Raw genomic sequence first — 20,949 nt, forward strand, 5'->3', positions numbered from 1 at the left:
CATTGAGATATTTTTCCATTTTTGATTATAGTAAATAACATATCTTTGTATGTACGTTTTCTAGTCCTAGAGTATTTCCTTAAGTTTTTTCCCAAAAGATCTCACTGAGTGAAACCATTAACAGTGTTACCTGTTACCAAGATACTTTCACCAAGACTGATACAGTTGACAACACTACCAGCAATGTCCTCTGAGGGAGTTAACCATTTTAAAGTTTCGTTTGGCAAATGTATAATACCAAACATTATGTACTTCTCCATAAACCTTGACAAGATTTTAAAATTGGCATTATAATCAAATAACTCTTGGAGCTAAACTACATTTATTTCCTACCCCAGCACAAGAGTAACTTCTCCCACGTTCTGATACATAACATCCTTAAGGAAATTATTAGCTGTTTTTAAGGAGCTTCACTTTACTTTCACGCCGAAGTTCAGTGTTGCTTAGTTCTACTCTCATAAACTCTAAAACAGTAGGACTTGAGACTGGCTGTTTTCACAGGGAGGAAAAGATAAAGGAATGAATTGATCTTATGTCAGAAAAGATCCCCAGCTAAATCCAACTCAGCTGAAATGTTTGGATCATATGCTGTTTCTATTGAGCTATTGCTTTTTCTATTAAAAGGAGGAGAATTGTGGATTTGATGTTCTTTCTTTCTGTCTTTCGGTAATTTGGGGAAAGAAAGTATAAAGAATAAAACTATGCATGCCAAGACAATTCAGATGGGGAATTTTTCAACAAATGGTGCTGAATAACCACATGCAAAAGAAAGAAGTTGGACTTTTTCCTTACACAATATGCAAAAACTAACTCAATTTGGACCTTAGCCTAAATGTAAGAGCTAAAACTACAGATTTCCCAGCAGAAATTGTAGGAACAAATTTTAATGACATTAAAGAATTTAAATCCTTTAAAGGATTAGGCAATGGTTTCTTATAAAGCACAGGTAAACAAACAAATGAACAAATTTAATTACATCTAAATTTAAAATTTTCTGTATCAAAGGACACCATCAAGAAAATATAACCCACAGAATAGGAGAAAATACTTGCAAATCACACATCTGATAAGGGGCTTGTGTCTAGAATATGTAAAGAGTGCTTACAAAGATAAATAACCCAGTTTTTAAAATAGGCCAAGAATTTGTCTAGACATTTACCCAAAGAATATCTACAAATAGCCAATGAAAAATTGCCTAACATCATTAGTTGTTAGGGAAATGCAAACCAAAACTACAGTGAGATACCACTTTACACCCACTGGGATGTGAAGACAGACAATAGCAAGTATTAAAGAAGATGCAAAGACACTGAAATTGTCACACATTGCAAGTGGGAATATAAAATGGTGTGGTAGCTTTGGAAAACACAGTTCCACACAAAAAGGTGTACAGTCAGTGTTCATGGCTGCAATCTTCTTAATAGCCAAAAGGTAGAATAAACTCAAATGCCTACTAACTAATGAATGTATAAACTAAACGTGGTATATTCATACAATGGCATGTCATTCAACCATTAAAGAGAATGAAGTACTGTTACATGTTTTAACAAGAAGGGACCTTGAAGACATTACACTAAGTGAAAGAAGCAAAGCACAAAAGACTGCATATTATATGATGGTCTTTATGTGAGATGTCCAGAATAGAAAAATCCCGCCATTTCTACAGAAAGCAGCTAAATGGTTGCCTGGGGCTGGGTGAAGTGTAAAAACTTGAATAGGGAATGACTACTTACTGGTACAGGGCTTCTTTTTGAGATATTGAATGTGCTCTAAAATTAGGTTGTGGTAATGGTTGCACAACTCTGAATATACCCAAAACCACTCAACCAAATACTCTAAATGGGTACATTTTATGGTACACAAGACATATCTCAATAAAGCTGCAATTTTTTTTTTAATTTGCCTAATCCCACCACTAGAGATAATGTACTTAACATTTGCCACATCTATAAACTTTGCAGATATCCCTCAATAAGGGTTTAGTGAATGGTGAAGGAGGATGTCAAGTTGTGATTAGACTCTAGGCAAGTTATCTTTTCTCCTCTGCATATTAAGTCTTGTTGTTATTTGTTGTTTAGTTGCTAAGTTATGTCCGACTCTTTTGCAACCCCATGTACTAGAGCCCTCCAGGCTCCTCTGACCATGGAATTTCCCAGGCAAGAATATTGGAGTGGGTTGCCATTTCCTTCACCAAGGGATCTTCTCAATCCAGGGATTGAACCTGTGTCTCCTGTATTGGCAGGCAGATTCTTTACCACTGAGCCACCAGGGAAGTCTAATCTGTTTATTATGTGCATTTGAACCAAAGCCATAGATGGTAATATGGGAGAATTACTAGGTTAAGTCAAGAGCCAGATTGTAATCACTGAATCCCCTTATTTTCACTGCTTGTTCAGTCAAACTCCTTTAGAGGAAACATCTGAATCCACCTGTTTGTTTCTCTTCATCTCATTTCTGCTGCTCTACAAGCAACATCATTTCTCACCAGATTGTTGCAAGAATCCCTTAAACAGTTGACTCTGCCCACACTCTTGCCCTCCTTGACATCCATCCTCTACCCAGCAGCTACCCTTTCTCCTGCTTAAAACCCTTCTCTGTCTCCTCTGATATTTAACTGCAGTTACATTTCCGTAAAGGGACTCACAAGATGATGTACTTCTGTTGACCCTTCCAACCCCAGGACCTTTCCCCTCCCTCCCACCCTACCCCACCCTCTGTCCCAACCACACATCATTTCTTTCTGTTTCTAGTACATAGCGGTCTCTATTGCTCTCTTTTCTAGGACTTTATACTGTGGCTCTCTCCAGCTTAACTATTTCTACCCCTACCTCCCCATCCCCACTCGCAGTTCCCATCAGGAGTCTCTGTTCAGTCTACTCCTCATTCTTTAAGAATCATTTGGGTGTCTTTCTCTGAAAGTCTTTCCTGACCCTCATGGCTCTTGCTAAGAGCTCTCACAGAACCCTGTACTTCCCCATGATAAATAACATTTATTGCATTAAATGGAAATTGACTGTTGACTTACCCCAATCCTCTACTTACCTGCTAAGAGACTTTAGGCAAGCTACTTAACTTCTTCGTGTTTTCATATGAAAACTGGAGACTAAAAAAAAGTACCTACCTTGTTGCCTTGTTATAAGGATTAGATGGGATATTTCTAAATCATTAAGAACATTGCCTGGCACATAATAAATCTAGACTTTAAGCCTCAAAAAAGATGTTTAAAATCTTATTCACTGTTGTATTCTATACATATATCATTGAATGAACAAGTATAGCAATCAATTAACCAAGTAAATATACAGAAAACTCAAAGTTAGTTCAGATTTTCAAGATCAGGGAGAGATAGCAGATACTAAATAAAACAAGCTTCCAGGGAAGGCAAGAGAAGATAGAAGCAAGAACAAAGGTAGCGGTTAAATCACTTGAGAAAGGTTACTCAATGAATAAAACTTGGAGGGCTGGTTAACCATTTGAAAGAAGCTGAATTGAGAATTTACCCACAGTATAAAAGTAATTCCACACGTAACTATGAATGGAAAATGAAAATCTTAATTAAAACAACCAGGTGTAAACAAAACTCAGTATTTGTCTGATTGTGGGGTGTGGTAGATCTCTATAAGCATGACATAGAAAGTAATACTTCTTTTTTCAAAATTTATTTATTTTTAATTGAAGGATAATTGCTTTCCAATATTGTGTTGGTTTCTGCCACACATCAAAATGAATCAGCCATAGGTATACATATGTCCCCTCCCTCTTGAACCTCCCTCCTATCTCCCACCCCATCCCACCCTTCTAGGTTGTCACAGGTTTGAGCTCTCTGGATCACACATCAAATTCCCATTGGCTATCTGTTTTACATATGGACCTTATAAAGGTCCATATGTTCCCATGCTGATATTAAAGTAATATTTATCATTAAATATTTAACAGGAGAAGATGTTCTCTATAAGCTTAGAGCTCTGTAGATGAGTTGTTAGGAATTCAGCCTCCAGAGGCAGACTGCCTCCATCCAAATCCCAATTTTATTGCTTACTGTGATGTAAATTTGGATAGTATACTTAGTTCTTAGAACCTGGGTCACCTCATCTAGAAAATGGAGATTATCGTCATAATAGCAACTATATACAATGTGTTATGAGAATTCAGTGAGATAAGATTCATATATCAAAAATGATATAATGAGATGCCTAACAGAACCTAGTTTTTCTTATAGTTTTACATATATATATATTTAATTGAAGTATAGTTGACTTACAATATATATTAATTTCAGGTGTACAACATAGTGATTCAATATTTTTATAGATTATACTCCATTTAAAGTTATAAAATATTGGCTATATTCTCTGTGCTGTACAATATATCCTTGTAGTGACTGAACGTATTTTAATAAAATAGATGTATATAAAATTATGTCAGCTGGTTACATCTCAGAGATGGGGTTATAGGTATTTCATTTTTCTTCCTTTTAGCTGTACTTTCCAATTTTTCTACAATGAGCATGTACTGCTTTTAAAATAAGAAAAATATTTTTTTAAGTTTCAAAAATTATTATAATGTCTCATTGTAGGAGACTATTTGCAGTCATGCAAGAAATATTCATCATCTATTGTAAGAGGAAAAAGATTTATAAAATAGTATTTACAGAATAATTTACATTGTGTGAAAAATACTTATTTAATGTACAGATGGTCTGTATTTTCTCTGAAACAGGAAATAAGATACAAAGAATGACTTAAACTTTGAGATAGCTATGGGGAATGAAAAGGGGCTGATTAGAGATAAATCTTTTTATTATTTTGTTATTTTTTAAATTGGCATATAATTGCTTTACAATGTTGTGTCAGTTTCTGCTGTACCACATGAATCAGCTATGTGTATAAATTTATCTCCTCCCTCTTGAATAGAGATATATCTTTAAAAAATGTGTGAGCTGAGATGAAGGGCTTACTGTATTAAAAAACTTACAATACTAGTATGAGCTGTTTTGGCCCTCAGTGCTCAGAAGTGCAGGTCAGGAAATAGAGACAGACTAGCCTAAGTCTGATGAGAGGTGACAAAGGAAAATATCATGCATAGGAGAAGGTCTAGAAGGTCATACACCAAAATATCAACTGTGGTTATTTCCAGCTGTTGGGATTATGGTTGTGTTTTAAATTTCCATCTTTAACCTCACTTGTCTATACAGATGTGTTATTTATTCATTGTAGTGGTGGTGGTTTAGTGGCTAAGTGGTGTCCGACTTTTGAGAGTCTGTCCATAGGATTTTCCAGGCAAGAATACTGGAGTTGGTTGCCATTTCCTTCTCCACGGGATCTTCCTGACCCAGGGATCAAACCTGGGTCTCCTGCACTTTAAGCAGATTCTTTACCCACTGAGCTACCGATTAACTTTTGCAAAAAAAAAACCATGAAATAATTTAATTGTGAAAGCAAAAGTAAACCCTCTCTGCGGAACTTATCATCCAGAGGGAATCACTTGTTAACATTTTGGCCAACATCTTTTTCTCTAAGTGCACATACACACACGTGGCAGACTGTCACCTATAACCTGCTCTCCAAATCAGAATATAAACGGTCACAGCTCCTAGTTGTTGTTGTTGTTTTTTTTCAGCTATTTACTTAAGTCCACATATGCCACATTAGGTGGAAACCCCTTAAGTTCTGACCAGCCACCAAACTGTCTAAAAATCTCAGGGACTTTCTCCTTTCAAAGGGCATAAATTTTGCTATCAATGCCAGGAATTGTGGGAATTGGAAGATGTCATCAATCCGATTTATGCTGTTCATTTTGTTGCCATGAGATGTCGCTGCTGAAGACAGGGTCTGCACAGTTCAACAGATGACGCCTCTTACCTGATCACCTGGTAAGGGGTCCCTGATCACCCCAGTACTCACCCGCCCTGCTGGGGTGTCTTGGCTTGTTTTCCATTGCCCAGTCAACACCCTGCCAAGGATAACAATTGTGCCAGGGTGTTTGGGTCTGAAGACACTGAGTAGAGATAGAAAATATTCTTGGAAAAGAAAGAGCCACGTGCTGAGTTCAAACCAAACCCACCCTGTGTATTCTGGTGCTTGTGTTGAATTCAGGTCACCACCCTCTCCTCAAGGTAATTTTATTCCGGGTGGCGGGGGGTGTCTCACTGTACTTCCCCACTGATTCTAATACACAGCATTTTCCCCTGCTGTGACACCACATCAGTTATAGGGTTACTAATTATTTACATATGTGTACGTCTTCTTTCCCAACACCACGAAAGAAGACGTACACATATGTAAATAATTAGTGGTGTTGTGGTGTGGTGTTGGAGAAGACTCTTGAGAGTCCCTTGGACTGCAAGGAGATCCAATCAATCCATCCTAAAAGAGATCAATCCTGGGTGTTCATTGGAAGGTCTGATGTTGAAGCTGAAACTCCAATACTTTGGCCACCTCATGTGAAGGGTTGACTCATTGGAAAAGACCCTAATGCTGGGTAGGATTGGGGGCAGGAGGAGAAGGGGACGACAGAGGATGAGATGGTTGGATGGCATCACTGACTCAACGGACATGGGTTTGGGTAGACTCCGGGAGTTGGTGATGGACAGAGAGGCCTGGCGTGCTGCAATCCATGGGGTCGCAAAGAGTCAGACACGACTGAGTGACTGAACTGAGCTGACGTCTTCTTTCCCAGACCAAAAAAGGCTCTCACAAAGCAGACAGCCAACATTACATTTCTCTGTCCAGTGCCTGCTAGCAAAAGTCAATTGTTAAATTTTCAGAAATGTTGTGAGCTGATTGTTACAAACAGCTGTTATATAAAGTTAAGTTACATAAATGTACAATTGAATATATTGACAACAAACTTAACAATTACCCAAAACTTATCACTTCCTAGTTACCCCCATTTAACTAATGAATACCTGTACACTTGAGGTTTTTGCATCGATTGTACCTGTAGGATTAAAACACAATGTAATGGTGTGCTACTGTGTGTCACTTCTCAGCTTTGTGTTCAGTGATGCCATCCATGTTGGTAACTTGAAATCAGTCACACTAGGAGTATTTCCACTATGAACATCAATAAATACTGCCAATCATCTCCCCCTCACTCCACCCAGAAGCTAATTCTTTAACCTTTACCAGCATGTCACTGATAGTCTGTGTTCCCAGCAGCTAGAATGGCAGGGTGCCCAGTGAATCTTGGGTGGATAGATGGATAGATGGACAGATGAATGGATGGATGATGGGAAAGAAGAATGGACGAGAGGTGAGTTTCAGAGCCTTGGAGACAGAAATAACACCCACGAGAGGATGTTAGCGAGGTGGGGCATTTAATTTTCTGCTCTTTTCCTTGCAGCCTGCCCAGCCAACAACCTCAGTTGTTCTATTTCCTTCTTTGTTGGTTTCTCATGTTGTGTTCTTTCATATTGTGCAAAAGAGTGCAATATAGTGCAGAAAATGTAGTCATCCTATTTCTGAATTCAGTGTTGCTTCACCACATTTCAAAAGAGGCATACGTTTTACATTCTAGCTCCTGCCACTGGAGATAGTGGTGTGGCAATGCACACTGCAGAATACAGGAAACTCCCCATTTACCATTCACTACATATTTACCACTAGATCCAGCGGAAGGTAAGCAGGGGTGGAGTCCTTTGTGGCAAGGTTATTTTTACCACAAGTTCCGTTCACATGTGCCATCTATCCCAGTGAGTACAAAGAAAAGGGAACTAAATATTACTACTGAAGCAGAGTAGTCTGGGTGTTAGGTAGGGGCCAGTGAAAATCTTATCCAGAAAATACAAGAGGAAGGAAGGAAGGAAGGTCTGAACTTTTTCTCACCAAAATTTCATAACATTCCCATGAAATTACCCTTGTACCAGTTTTTAACATTTCTACTAACAGTCTTTTATATAGTTTTATTTTATGGTTTTAAAAGAAGAGAGGAACCAAGAAAAAGAACTACAGAGGCAGAAGCCTGAGGCAAAGTGGTGGAGGAATATTTATTATAAACACCTTGCTCTGGAATTCCTTATTAAACACCATGAAGGGGATCCTTTTATGGAAGTCTTACCTTTGTCAATAAAATCTGAAGATGTCTGCTCCAGTGGTTGACAGATAACATTGTGTAAGACATCTATTTAACTGTAAAATGCATGGATTAGCTAATTAATTTACATGAAAAAAATCGGTCCCTCTGTCATCAGGGCACAGGATCTGCAGTACCTGGAAGGCAACACAGGTTTTTCCAAACGTTCAAAACCAGATCAGGTCTCGTGTGCTTCCACCCTGTATTGGGAAGTGGGGTAAAGTTCGTTCATGGGCAGAGCTTTGTTCCCAGCCATCCTAATACTACATGACCCAGTGACCACCTGCTGCTCTCCCAGGGGTCCTCCCACACGTTGATAGGAACCTTCTAAAATCTCTGATCTCATGAGATCAGAGAACTTCAGGGAATCCTTTACTCATTCATTTAGAAAATGTCTGCGGAACACTGGTTCCTACTAGGCTTGAAATGAAGATACCAAGGTCTTATTGACCTTTGCCCTCTGGGAATCTCCCAGTCTAGCAGAACAGACTAGGTTAAAAATGAATATATGACCTAGATCCTGCAGCTTCTATGCTTGTTGTGTAGAGTTGTACGCTTGTGCTATGTACTACGACACATCAGAGTTTAGCATAGCAAATGAAAGATTTCTGAGAAATCAGCCCCAGTGCAACAAACTCTATTCACCTGACTCTGTCCCCTTTGCCTGTGAGATATCTCCACAGTGGGGCTTTTTTTTTTTTTTACGTGAATATATTTTCATGTTTGTGGAACAGTTCAGTCATCCCTTGAAAACTTCTCTGGCACGGCTTCCCCAGTCTTAACTCACCTGCTCTTTGAAAGTGTTTTGACTTGCTCTAGCAACTCTGCCCATCACGTGTGCCCTGCTGCCTAAGGACCTAGGTCCTTTGTCCTAAATCTTCCCATCAATAACTTGAGGGCAGTCATATTGAACTCTTAATTACCTCATCGAAAAACTCGGAAGAACAAGTGACAGACACTCCTCAGTTCCTTAGGAGAAACATGCCTTCATTGGCATTAGAATTATCATCATAAAGAAAACCACGAGATCCTAGGGAGGTGCAAAAGCTAAAACAGGGCCCAAATTTTCCTGAGGGTGAGGAAAGGATTGTGGGTGAGGAGGGAGGGAGGAAGAAAAGAGAACAAATCTTCCTTTTAAACACACGTTATCAAATCTCTCCCCTCACAGAGTTACCTGGTCCAAACAGGAGCTTAACAGAATTAGTATTACCAGATAATATCTGTAATCAATATTAGTTCATATTTTTGCCAAAAGCTTTTATTAAAGACAGTCCAGTGAAAGAAACACTACCAGGTGCTATTTCAGGAACACCTGGTGCTTGGCTCAGCACCCTGTTCCGTAGGAAGGTCAGGGACAAGTATAGGATTCTGAACATAACCACCGAGCCCTGTGTATGAACCAGGCAGCTGGTTGTGTGTGCAGGTTTTGCCACCAGGTCACATCTAGGTCAAGAAGTAGAACTTCTGCCTCTATTCCCTCTAGCCCACCACACGCAGTCCTTGACTCCTCCTCTTTTCTTTTTTTTTTGGTACTTCGTTAAAACGATGAAATTTTGGATGAAATTTTATGAGAAATTATCTCACCCATCGGCTGAGATTTTAACATTTTCGCAGTGGCTACCCTTCCATGGGGTGGGCTGGTGCTGCAACCCCCTGCCCCCACCGAGGGCAAAGGTGACTTTCCTCCTCGACTCTTGCTAACCTGGTTCTGACCTCTGGGGGCCTTTCTTCCACCTCAAAGTGGTTCAGGAAGCAGCTGCCTGTCACCCCACCACCACTCCAGGTTTTCATGATATTAGTAGATAGGAAGTTGACATTTATACTGTTCTGCCATGTCTACACAGGACAAAGCCTACCCACTCACATCCATTTGCCCCTGACCCATTTTCTCCACATTTGCTTGCTTGTTCGCTGACAGAATGACCAGAAGGCTGGCCCAACCAAACTACTTCACAAAACCTGACTGGAAGGTTATCTGAGGAGCACGGAGACCCTTTCCACCGAGACCCTTCCCCTATACTGAGGCTGAACTTTTAGGGATTTTGGTTTATAGCTCTTGGGCAGCTCAAGATAATGGAAGAAGTCTCTAAAAGTGTGCAGTAGAAGATGACTTTCAGAACCCCCCACTCATGATAGTTTCATGAGGTTTGTGTTTTGGCTTTTGATTGCTGTGTTTTGAAGGGTTGGCTGCTTTCTGCTCACCTCGCACTAAAAGCTGAAGTGCTTTTTTCTTCTTGCTTTCTTTTTCCTCCTCTGGCCTCATCACATCTTGGTCTCCTCCTCTGGTCTACGCCCTTGTTTATAAGTCTAGGTTCACTGATTCAGCTCTGTTTGTGGTCAGAGAGGACGGGTGGCATTTTCAACCTGTTGCCACACCCAATATAGCACTAGGCAAAGAAAAAAAAAAGGTTTTATTTTGAAGAGGTAAGTAAGAGGGATTGACACAATTGTGAAGAGATGAAACAAACCATAGATTGTTTTTTAACACCTCTCAGCTGAAGAGAAATCCAAGAGCAGGAACCAGAGGGAGTAGGATGGAGAGGAGAGAAAAGGGGAACCCATTGCCTCAAAATAAAGGCCCGTTGGTCATAACAAAATTTCTCCATGGGCAACCTGAACTCACAAAGAGGAAATTTTTTTTTTGAAATGTGCATGCTGATTAATAACTACAAATCCCCTTGTGCAGTAATTTGAGAGAAACCGAGAGAGCTGCCCTCACAAGGTAGCTTAGCTCATCCCTTCACTGCTCCAGGTTATGGCCATTGCATTTAGAGTCACAGTGACTTTTTCTTCTGCTCCTCTTCTCCCCTCCTCCTCCCCCTCCTCCTCCCTCACCTCTCCTACCTCTCTTCTTCCTTTTCTTTTATCTTTTCTCTCTCTTTCTTCCCTTCCTTCCTCATCTTCCTCCCTCTCATCCTCCCTCTTCCTCTCTCTCTCCATCTTCTCCTTCTCTTTCAGCTAGCTTTTTCTTTTAGAGGCAAAAGACAAAATTGTAGCCCCATTTTTTCCACTGAAGTTCAGAGCGGCTCAGTGAACTATAAAGTACCAGCATTGGATCACCCCCTTTCTCTACCAGCTCAGTGGTATGTTTTGGGACCACAGTTTTCAGGGAGGGAAGCAGCTGGCACTACCCCACTTCTTTAGAGGGAAAAGCTTTGAAATCACTGTCAAGTTGATAGATTGGGGACACTGGAAAAAGAGTCTGTTGTTGTTACTCTTCAGTCACTAGGTCGTGTCCAATTCTTGGCGACCCCACTGCCTGCAGCACGCCAAGCTTCCCTCTCCTTCACCACCTCCTGGAGTTTGCTCAAACGTATGTCCATCAAGTCGGTGATTCCATCCTCTGTCATCTCTTTCTCCTCCTGCCTTCAGTCTTTCCCAGCATCAGGGTCTTTTCCAGTGAGTCGGCTGTTCGCATTAGGTAGCCAAATTATTGGAGCTTCAGCTTCAGCATCGGTCCTTCCAATGTATATTCAGGATTGATTTCCTTTAGGATGGACTGGTTTGATCTCCTTGCTGTCCAAGGGACTCTCAACAGTCTTCTCCAACACCACAGTTCAAAAACATCAATTCTTCCAACGCAGAGCCTTCTTTATGGTCCAACTCTCGCATCTGCATATGACTACTGGAAAAACCATGGCTTTGATGATACTGACCTTTGTTGGCAAAGTGATGTCTCTGCTTTTTAATACACTGTCTAGGTTTGTCATTGCTTTTCTTCCAAGGAGCAAGCGTCTTTTAATATCATGGCTGCAATCATTTTCTGCCTTGATTTTGGAGCCCAAGAAAATAAAGTCTGTCACTGTTTCCCCATCTATTTGCCGTGAAGTGATGGGACCTGATGCCATGATCGTAGTTTTTTGAATGTTGAGTTTTAAGCCAGCCTTTTCACTTTCCTCTTTCACCTTCATCAAGAGGCTCTTTAGTTCCTCTTCAATTTCTTCCATTAGGATGGTGTCATCTGAATATCTGAGGTTATTCATATTTCTCCCAGCAATCCTGATTCCAGCTTGTGATTCATCCAGCCCAGCATTTCGCATGATGTACTCTGCATATATGTTAAATAAGCAGGGTGACAATATGCAGCCTTGACATACTCCTTTCCCATTTTGGAACCAGTCCATTGCTCCATGTGCAGTTCTGTTACTTCTTGACCTTCATACAGGTTTCTTAGGAGGCAGGTAAGGTGGTCTGGTATTCCCATCTCTTTAAGACTCTTCCACAGTTTGCTGTGACCCACACAATCAAAGGCTTTAGCAGAGTCAATGAAAAAGTGTTAGAAGATGGGAACTTTGTCCCTCTTGAGCAGGACTGCACTCTTATTCAGTAGACAGGAAGCATTGCATTGTCTTTCCTTTTACCAGGCTTTGTTTTCACTGATCCTCTTAATTGTAATTTACACTTCAAAACAAAACACTAAAGGAGCAAGAAGCCTGGTAGAAAACAAAGGAGGAGTAGTGACTTTTTTGTCCATGATTCTCTATTTTCTCCATCCAAATGGTTCAATGCATTTAGGTCTTTCTGGGTGCCTTACAAAGCAGCTTTGAAGCTCATCTAAGGTGAGTCAGGAACCTGGGAATCAGAGTTTCAGTGTGCTGAGGGCTTATCCAGGGCCTACTTCTGCCCTGCAGTGTTCATACAGCACCCAGAGCCAGATTTCTGAACTTCAGGAGGGCTGACATTTCAAATCAAGGAGTGTTTTGGATATCCTCCCACAGAACCTTTAAAAAAAAAAAAAAAATAGGATACAATCTGGAGGTACTTTCCTCCCCAAAGAAAAATATTCTTCCCTTAGTGTCATGCTTTCCTTTTCTTTCCCCTTCCTTCCTTCCTTCCTTAACTGTTGTTTGGGAAAGAACTCTCCCCAGATTGTTTTTCTGTCCTCTGTATAATCAGGGGTCATGGAGACATATCTATTAAAGGGAAGCCACACTGGGAAGAGTTTTCAAACACATTTGGCCAAAATCAGAATACAGCAAGTCCCAAATTTCAGCTCCTTACTTTTGTTGCTATCCTGGAGGAGAAGAAATTCTGAGGCTTAAGAGAAACCAGTCAGGAGATGATGAATGGGTCATAGCCCACAAAAACAGTACATGCAAATGAATGGAGTTCTGGGCCCTCCCTCTGCAGATACCCAGACACCATGCGCTCCAGATTCCATAGCTTTTCTGGGTCCTAGATGCCTGCTGTACTCATGGCAGGACTTGCACCAGCATCTTTAACTGTCTAGTTTTTAACTGTCTAGAAAACCCAAAGTACATTTCAGAAAACTGTATACCTTCATATATCTAAAAGGTGTTATTAGTTTTAAAAGTTACAAATGATGTCATGTATATACAGCCATGTAATTTAGATGATCAGTAACATACTAGACTTTTTATTTTTTTAACACCAAAAACGTTTTGTATTTGTATATAGCTGATTAGACTTTTTAAAAAAGAGTTTCTAGTTTAAGGACATTAGTATCTTAGCTCAGTATATAAGTTAGGCAGGTAGGATAAATCAATATTCTAGAAGGACTCTTTTTTAATTATTATTCATTTATTTATGGCAGTACTGGGTCTTCGTTGCTGCCCCAGGGCTTTTCCTCTCCCCCCAGCCCCTGGCAACTACCATTCTGCTTGCTGTTCTATGAATTTGACTCCTTTAGGTACATTGAATAAGGGGAACCATACAGTACTGGTCTTTTTGTGATTGGCTTATTTCATTAACAAAATGTCCTCAAGGTTCATCCATTTTATAGCCTATAACAGGATTTCCTTCTTTTAAGGCTGGATAATATTCCATTGTATGTATATGCCACATTTTCGTAAGCCATTCATCCATTAATGGACGTTTAGATTACTTTCGTATCTTGGCTATTGTGAATAGTGCTGCAATGAACATGGCAATACAAGCATCAATTCAAGATCTTGCTTTCAAATTTGGAGGGGGGAGCAGTGTATGCCCAGGATTGGGCTTGCTGAATCATATGGTAATTCTGTTTTTTAATTTTTTGAGGGATCCCGATACTGTATTCCATAGTGACTTCACCATCTTCCAATTCAAGCCCATTAATGTAATTTAGGTAATTAATTACAATCCTTGACTAGAAAAGTCATTTGAATGGGAATTGGGGTTGGGGATGTAGTGGAAGGGTTAGACAGAAAGGGAGCGGAGGTGATCTAGAGAAAGACTTCAGCTCCAGCTATCTCCTCTCAGGGTATTTCTCAAGGTGGGAGGGGCACTATTGGCATTTAGAGCTAGACAGTCCTTCCTCTCAGGCCACTATCCCACGCATTGCAGAAAGGTTACCAAGACATTAAATATCAGCCATACCGCTAGTCGTTGTGCATCCCAAAACACTCACTGTTTCCAAACTTGCCCCAAGGATGGTCCCAGCCCTGGTTGAGCTCAGTTAGAGGTTCCTACAGTCCCCAGGCTACATACTGTCTCTGAAAACCCTATGGCAGCCAGCACGAGGGGAAGCCCACTGCTGGTGCTCAAAGGATGTAGAGCAACGGGAACTTTCTTTAGCAACTCTTTAGTGATGGGGATCCAAAATGGTACAGCCACTTTGGAAGACAATTTGGCAGTTTCATACAAAACTTAACATACTTTTACCACAGCACTATGCTATGCTAAGTTGTGTCTGACTCTTTGCACCCCTACAGAGCCTGCCAGGCTCCTCAGTCCATGGGATTCTCCAGGTAAGAGTACTGGAGTCGGTTGCCATTTCCTTCTCTAAGGGATCTTCCTGACCCAGGTATCAAACTCGCGTCTCTTATGTCTCCTGCATAGGCAGACGGGTTCTTTACCACTAGTGCCACCTGGGAGTCCACTTTTACCATACAATAAGTATCCCACTCCTTTTTATGCACTCAAAGGAGTTGAAAATTTATGTCCACACAAAAACCTGCACATAGATATTTATATCAGCTTTGTTCATAATTGCGCAAACTTGGAAGCAACCAAGGTATCCTTCTGTAGGTGAATAGATAAATAAGCTGTGTTACATCAACAATGGAATATTATTCAGTCTTAAGAAAGGAGGGATTCCCTGGTAGCTCAGCTGGTAAAGAATCTGCCTGCAAAGCAGAAGACTCCAGTTTGATTCCTGGGTCAAGAAGATCCACTGCAGAAGGGATAGGCTACCCACTCTAGTATTCTTGGCTTCTCTGGTGGCTCAGCTGATAAAGAATCCACCTGTAATGCTGGAGACCTGAGTTCGATCTCTAGGTTAGGAAAATCCCTTGGAGAAAGAAACAGCTACCTACTCCAGTATTCTGGCCTGGAGAATTTCATGGACTGTATAGTCCATGGAGTTGCAAAGAGTTGGACAAGACTGAGCGACTTTCACTTTCAATAAGAAACAAGCTATCAAGCCATGAAAAGACAAGGAGGAAACTTAAATGCACACTACTATGACAAACATAGACAGTGTATTAAAAAGCAGAGACATCACTTTGCCAACAAAGGTCCATATAGTCAAAGCTATGGTTTTTCCAGTAGTCCTGTACAGATGTGAGAGTTGGACCATAAAGAAGGCTGAGTGCCAAAGAATTGATGCTTTCATATTGTGGTGCTGGAGAAGACCCTTGAGAGTCCCTTAGACAGCAAGGAGATCAAACCAGTCAATCCTAAAGGAAATCAATCCTGAATATTCATTGGAAGGACTGATGCTGAAGCTCCAATACTTTGGCCACTTGATGTGAAGAGCAGACTCATTGGAAAAGACCCTGATGCTGGGAAAGATTGAGGGCAAGATGAGAAGGGGGCATCAGAGATGAGATGGTTGGATGGCATCAGCGACTCAGTGGACATGAGTTTGAACAAACTCAGGGATATAGTGTAGGACAGGGAAGCCTTTTGTGCTGCAGTTCATGGGGTCGCAGAGTCAGACACGACTTAGTGACTGAACAACAACAAATAGGTGAAAGAAGCCAATTTGAAAAGTCTACATTTTGTATGATTCCAGCTATGACATTCTGGAACAGGCAGAACTATGGACACAATAAAAAGATCAATGGTTGCCAGGGGTTGTGGTAGGGAGGGATAAATAGGCAAAGCAAGAGGATTTTTAGGGCAGAAAAACTACTTTGTATGAGACTATAATGGTGGATACATATTATTATATATTTGTCCAAGCCCATAGTGTATACAACACCAAGAATAAACCTTAGGCTCTTGTAAAGCTTGGACTCTGGATGATAATGATGTATCAGTGTAGGTTCATCAGTTGTAACAAACATCCCACTCTCGGGGGGAGGGGGAGATGGGGAGTGTTGGAGGTGGGGTGGGGTTTGATAATGAGCGGGGCTATGTATGGAGGGAAGCAGGGGATTATGGGAAATTGCTATTACTTCCTCTCAGTTTTGCTATGAACCTAAAACTGCTCTAGAAAACAAAGTCTGTTAACATATATGTACGTGTTTTTGAAACCCTACTCAGTAAACAGAATTGCCAGAAATAAACACCTTGGACCAATAACTCCCCCACCATCATCTCTATTTGCGTTTTCCGAGCTTCTGACACCTGAGGGGAGAGGGCTGAGAAACCCCTAGTGAAGTTGCAGTTCACTAAGATTTGTGTTTGAACAGCAGTATAGAATTTAGCACACTTTGGGTGTTTCCATATGGTGATACCAACCACTGGTACTCACGTGACAGCTCAGTGGTTGCTCCTCGTTCTGGGAGGAACTGCGTTCTGAGTTACATTTTCTACTTTCTGCTTTAGTGGTACGTCTGAAGTATCAGACTGAGTCAGTATTATTAAATGGAAGTTTTTTGATCCAAACGATTTACCTATTTATTGACCAAAGGTGAACTGAGTCAATAAGAGTCCACATGTGCATTAAATTTGGTGTAAGTTTTGGAAAGTTTCTAATCCTCAAATGCAAAGGGTTTGTTACAAAAATGAAAAATGCGACTATTACTGAGTGAAAGAAAAGCTCTGTCCCTCCAAACGCCTGCCTGGGTGTAACAGAGAGGCTTGCTGTCCTTCCAGATAAATTGTCACTGAAGCAAAACTGAGAGAGGAGAAATGTGAACCCCTTCTCTTTCAACACTACCCATTGTGTTCAAATTCACAAGTTGCAAAGTTAAACGCCCACCTTCCTCTTTAAGAAAACATGAAAGTTGTCGCTAGAAAATAGAATTCATTGCCCTCGGACTTGAAGTGTTATCTGTGTTCAGCTTCAGCCGGATCTGCAGCCCCCTTCCAAAAAAAAAATAGAGAGAAAATTCTTTCTGGTCAGTGGTGAAAATCACCCCACCTGGAATGCACTCTTTAAAAGGTTCATGAAGCCTGTTTATATGAATGAAGCTGCTTTCTCAAGGGCAGAGGCGGAAGTTGCCCTCTTGGGGCGCTTAGGTAACCTGGGGAAGGGAAACTGCCTCCGGGGCCAGTGTGGCTGCCGGGGCTGCGTGCCGGCTGCACATGCTGACCGCCGTCTCCAAGATGCAGTACCTGGACCCCGAGAAGCTGCTGATGGACGAAGAGGATGATGTTTTTGGTGAAGGTAAACATGTCTTTCTGTCAGGAGCCTTTCTGATCAACTTTGCTTAGCTCTGACACTGTTGGAAACTTTGAACCGACTTGGGTAAGGAACTGGAGGACTTTGACAGCATCCCGGATGGGATGACACCCCAGGAGTGCAGCGCAAAACTGGGGACAAGGGAATTCAGTGGGTCTTCCAAATGCGTTGCTTTGAAGTCATGACGAAGGGTTCAGTTTAGTGTAGAAAATAGTACTGATAGTCCCCCCGTTCCTCTTCTGTGCTCTCTTGTCTAACACCTTAAGGGAAGGAAGTCTGTCTCCCTGCTCAGCACACAGTAGGAGTGGTTGGACTAATGGACCAGGGAATGTTCTCCACGGTGCCATGCTCCTTTGCTCTGCACTACCCGCCGCTCCCTCTGTTCTCTCTCTGCCTTTGGATCTTTCCCTCTCTCACTCTTCCTGGCACCCTGGCACCCCAGCTCTCTCGATTGCCTCTTCCTTTTCCTCTCCTCCCAGGATGGGAGGTGGCAGCCTTACTAGCTTCTGACACCCACTGCACTGCCTGGGTTTCCCCAGTAGACCTGTGTGGTGGAATTTGACATTAAAGGTTGCAAATTGAAATGGCTAACCTTGTAATGTACAGATTCCTTGTTCAAATGCTGCTTATGAGATTGGGCTGCAGGCAAGAGCTTTTCAAGAATTTGGAACTGTCAAAATTAATGGTTATCTGGATTCAGGGACCTCATAAATTCATTTTTATTCATAAGAACCATATCTGGTATTACCCTATCAAATAATTTTTTAAAGGCGCTCTGGTAAAATTTTTTGCAGTTACCCAAGTAGTTCAGGTTTATTGAAGACAAATGAAAGAGTATAGCATAGTAATCTAATCATCTAGGATGCAACCATTATTGATGTCTGTCTTTACATTACTTTGTTGTAGCCTCAGAAATATTTAAAACCATAATTGGTGGTTTTTTTTAATCACAATTTAAGACAGCTTAAAGAATATTTCCCTGAACTTCCTTGCTGTTTGCCACAGTTTTGGACTGTTGCTTTACTCAGGTGACAGGTAGAGCCACTCTGACTTGAGGCTTGCTCTTAGGCTCCATTCCTCAGCTTTCACTTCTACTTACAGATGTTTTCTCTGTGTATACATACTTATATATGTACTCCCTTCAGTAATTAGAACATGTTTACAACTAGGAAGGTAAGCCTAAATGGGACGATTTGGTAGTTATCTACCCAACCTTAAAAACACCAGGCCACAGTTTCTCCTTTGCCTCAAAGGATTTTTTCTTTTACCAATGGCTACAGTGCTAAAGAGCGCCACCTATAGACAGATGCAACCACCGCACTATAAATTACTTTGGCCGCCTGATGGGACAAACTGACTTCATTTGACAAGGCCCTGATGCTGGGAAAGATTGAAAGCAGGAGAAGTGGACGACAGAGGATGAGATGGTTGGATGGAATCACTAACTCAATGGGAATGAGCTTACTCCTGGAGCAAGCTCTGAGAGTTGATGATGGACAGGGAAGCCTGGCATGCTGCTGTCCATGGGGTCACAAAGAGTTGGACACGACTGAGTGACTGAACTGAAATGATAGATTAAGTGGCCCCTCTCTGAAGGGCTTCCCAGGTGGCACAGTGGTAAAGAATCTGCCTACCAATATAGGAGAGGCAAGAGACACAGATTCGATGCCTGAGTTGGGAAGAGCCCCTGGAGTAGGAAATGCCAGCCAATTCTAGTATTCTTGCCTGAAAAATTCCATGAACAGAGGAGCCCGGCGGGCTGTAGTCCATGGAGTCACAAAGAGTCAGACACAACTGAGCATGTGAGCACCCTGAAAATTAAGACCTCAACAAAGCAGGAATTGAGCCTGTAAGGACTTTCTCCTGAGCAGTCATGATTATCAAGGTGATGATTTCAACCTCAACAGGCACAGTAAAGAGTCAAGTTGGGAGTCAGACAAGATTCTGATTCAAATTCTCATTTTGCTTCTTATTACCTATGTGATTTAAACAAGGTAATTGCTAAAGTAAACCTCTGTTTCCTCAGTGGGGAAATGGAACAATAATACCTCTTGGGTTGTACAGATTACCTTCATAACAGATTCATAATATTTGCATGGTGCTTCACAGGTGATACACTTTATACTTTTCCAGACTGATTTTCTCATTTAACTTAATCTCTGCAGATTAGAGAGAATCCTTACAATTCCAGTATCTAGTGTATTTTTATTCAGCTTTTGGAGTCATGGATCATGTTTGCCTATTTATTGAAAGCTTGTCTGGGTAGTTCCTTCATTTTAAGTAAGCTCCCTGCAGGATATTAGTCAACAGCTTCATCTCCAGACCGATACTGCCTGAGCTCTGCCACTTAATTTACTCTGTGATTTTAAGCTGGTTACTCCACCTCTCTGTGTCTCAGTTTACTCACTGTAGAATGGACTACAAACTTCCTAGGGTGGTATATGGATTAAATATTATTAAAATTTAAGAAGGTGCTTAGAACAGTGCCTCAAACATGGTAAGCACTCAATTAACACTAATTCCTACTCTGTATTCATAAAAATGGGTTCCTAGAATAGGTCAGAAAGCGATGTATGAAAGGAATTCTATAGTTTTTTTCTCATGTCTGGTTAACCTAGTGTCTGATTAGCCCTTCAGGTTCCTCTGTCCACGGAATTCCCCAGGCAAGAATACTGGAGTGGGTTGCCATTCCCTTCTCCAAGTATATTCAAAATAAGACTTATCACAGAAAAATTGGTTTATAAACCACTTTTCAGAGGTATGATAGGGTGGAAGCACCACTGGACAAGTGGTTAGGAGCCTGGATTGTAGTCCTGCCCCTGCTGTTTTGCAGATGTAGGAGCTTAGGCAAGTCACTTAACCTTGTTGAGCTCATTTTTCACCTACAGTAAGAGGGTTGATTACATATTCTCTCAGATCTCATTTGAAAAGCTCCAGCATTCTATTACATCATTTTTTCTGCACGGTGGCATCTACCTAGAGGAATTCAAGCTGCCTGGAGGTTTCCTCCATGCTTTTAGCTCACTTAAACATGCCTAAGAAAGCAGAAAGCTTTTGGTCCAAAGAGTTTCCTCTAACATAAAGGAAGGAAGAGGCCTAGGAGCTTGTTACTAAGGCAACTGTATTTCCTGGTAATGGATACACTTTTAAAGAACCCTTTCCCCCTAAAGAAACACAAATTTAGGATTTTGGTCCATTTGGTTGAAAGTATATATAATTCGTTTAGATTTATGGGCCACAGAAAGATCTGGGAAGAAAAAACATGAGTTGTGCTCACAATATGTTTTTAACTGCTTTTCTGAGACCCTGTTTGCTTCAGCTGTTGTTTTCTGTGGTTAGAGAAAATGTTAAAGTTCACGGAA

At 41.1% G+C, this 20,949-nt stretch overlaps 1 protein-coding gene across 14 annotated transcripts in view; it reads left to right on the forward strand.

Annotated features, from left to right (window-relative positions):
- Positions 1 to 20,949, forward strand: part of RIPOR2 (RHO family interacting cell polarization regulator 2) — a 200,703-nt gene that overhangs the window by 74,120 nt on the left and 105,634 nt on the right. For 8 of the 14 annotated variants that reach the window (XR_014062769.1, XM_081522152.1, XM_081522158.1 and 5 more), the window contains exon 1: positions 17,452 to 17,572. The exons of the other annotated variants lie outside the window; for them this stretch is intronic. Coding sequence is in view for 4 of the 8 variants with exons in the window: in XM_081522148.1 (XP_081378274.1) it covers positions 17,491 to 17,572 (82 nt within the window). In the remaining 4 variants the exon portion in view is untranslated. Of the gene's footprint in view, positions 1 to 17,451; positions 17,573 to 20,949 lie in introns of those variants that run through there. 14 annotated transcript variants of the gene reach the window in all.

This window comes from Giraffa tippelskirchi, chromosome 8 (genome assembly GCF_054371585.1).
Source record: "Giraffa tippelskirchi isolate mGirTip1 chromosome 8, T2T-mGirTip1v1.2.pri, whole genome shotgun sequence".
Taxonomy (NCBI): Eukaryota; Metazoa; Chordata; class Mammalia; order Artiodactyla; family Giraffidae; genus Giraffa; species Giraffa tippelskirchi.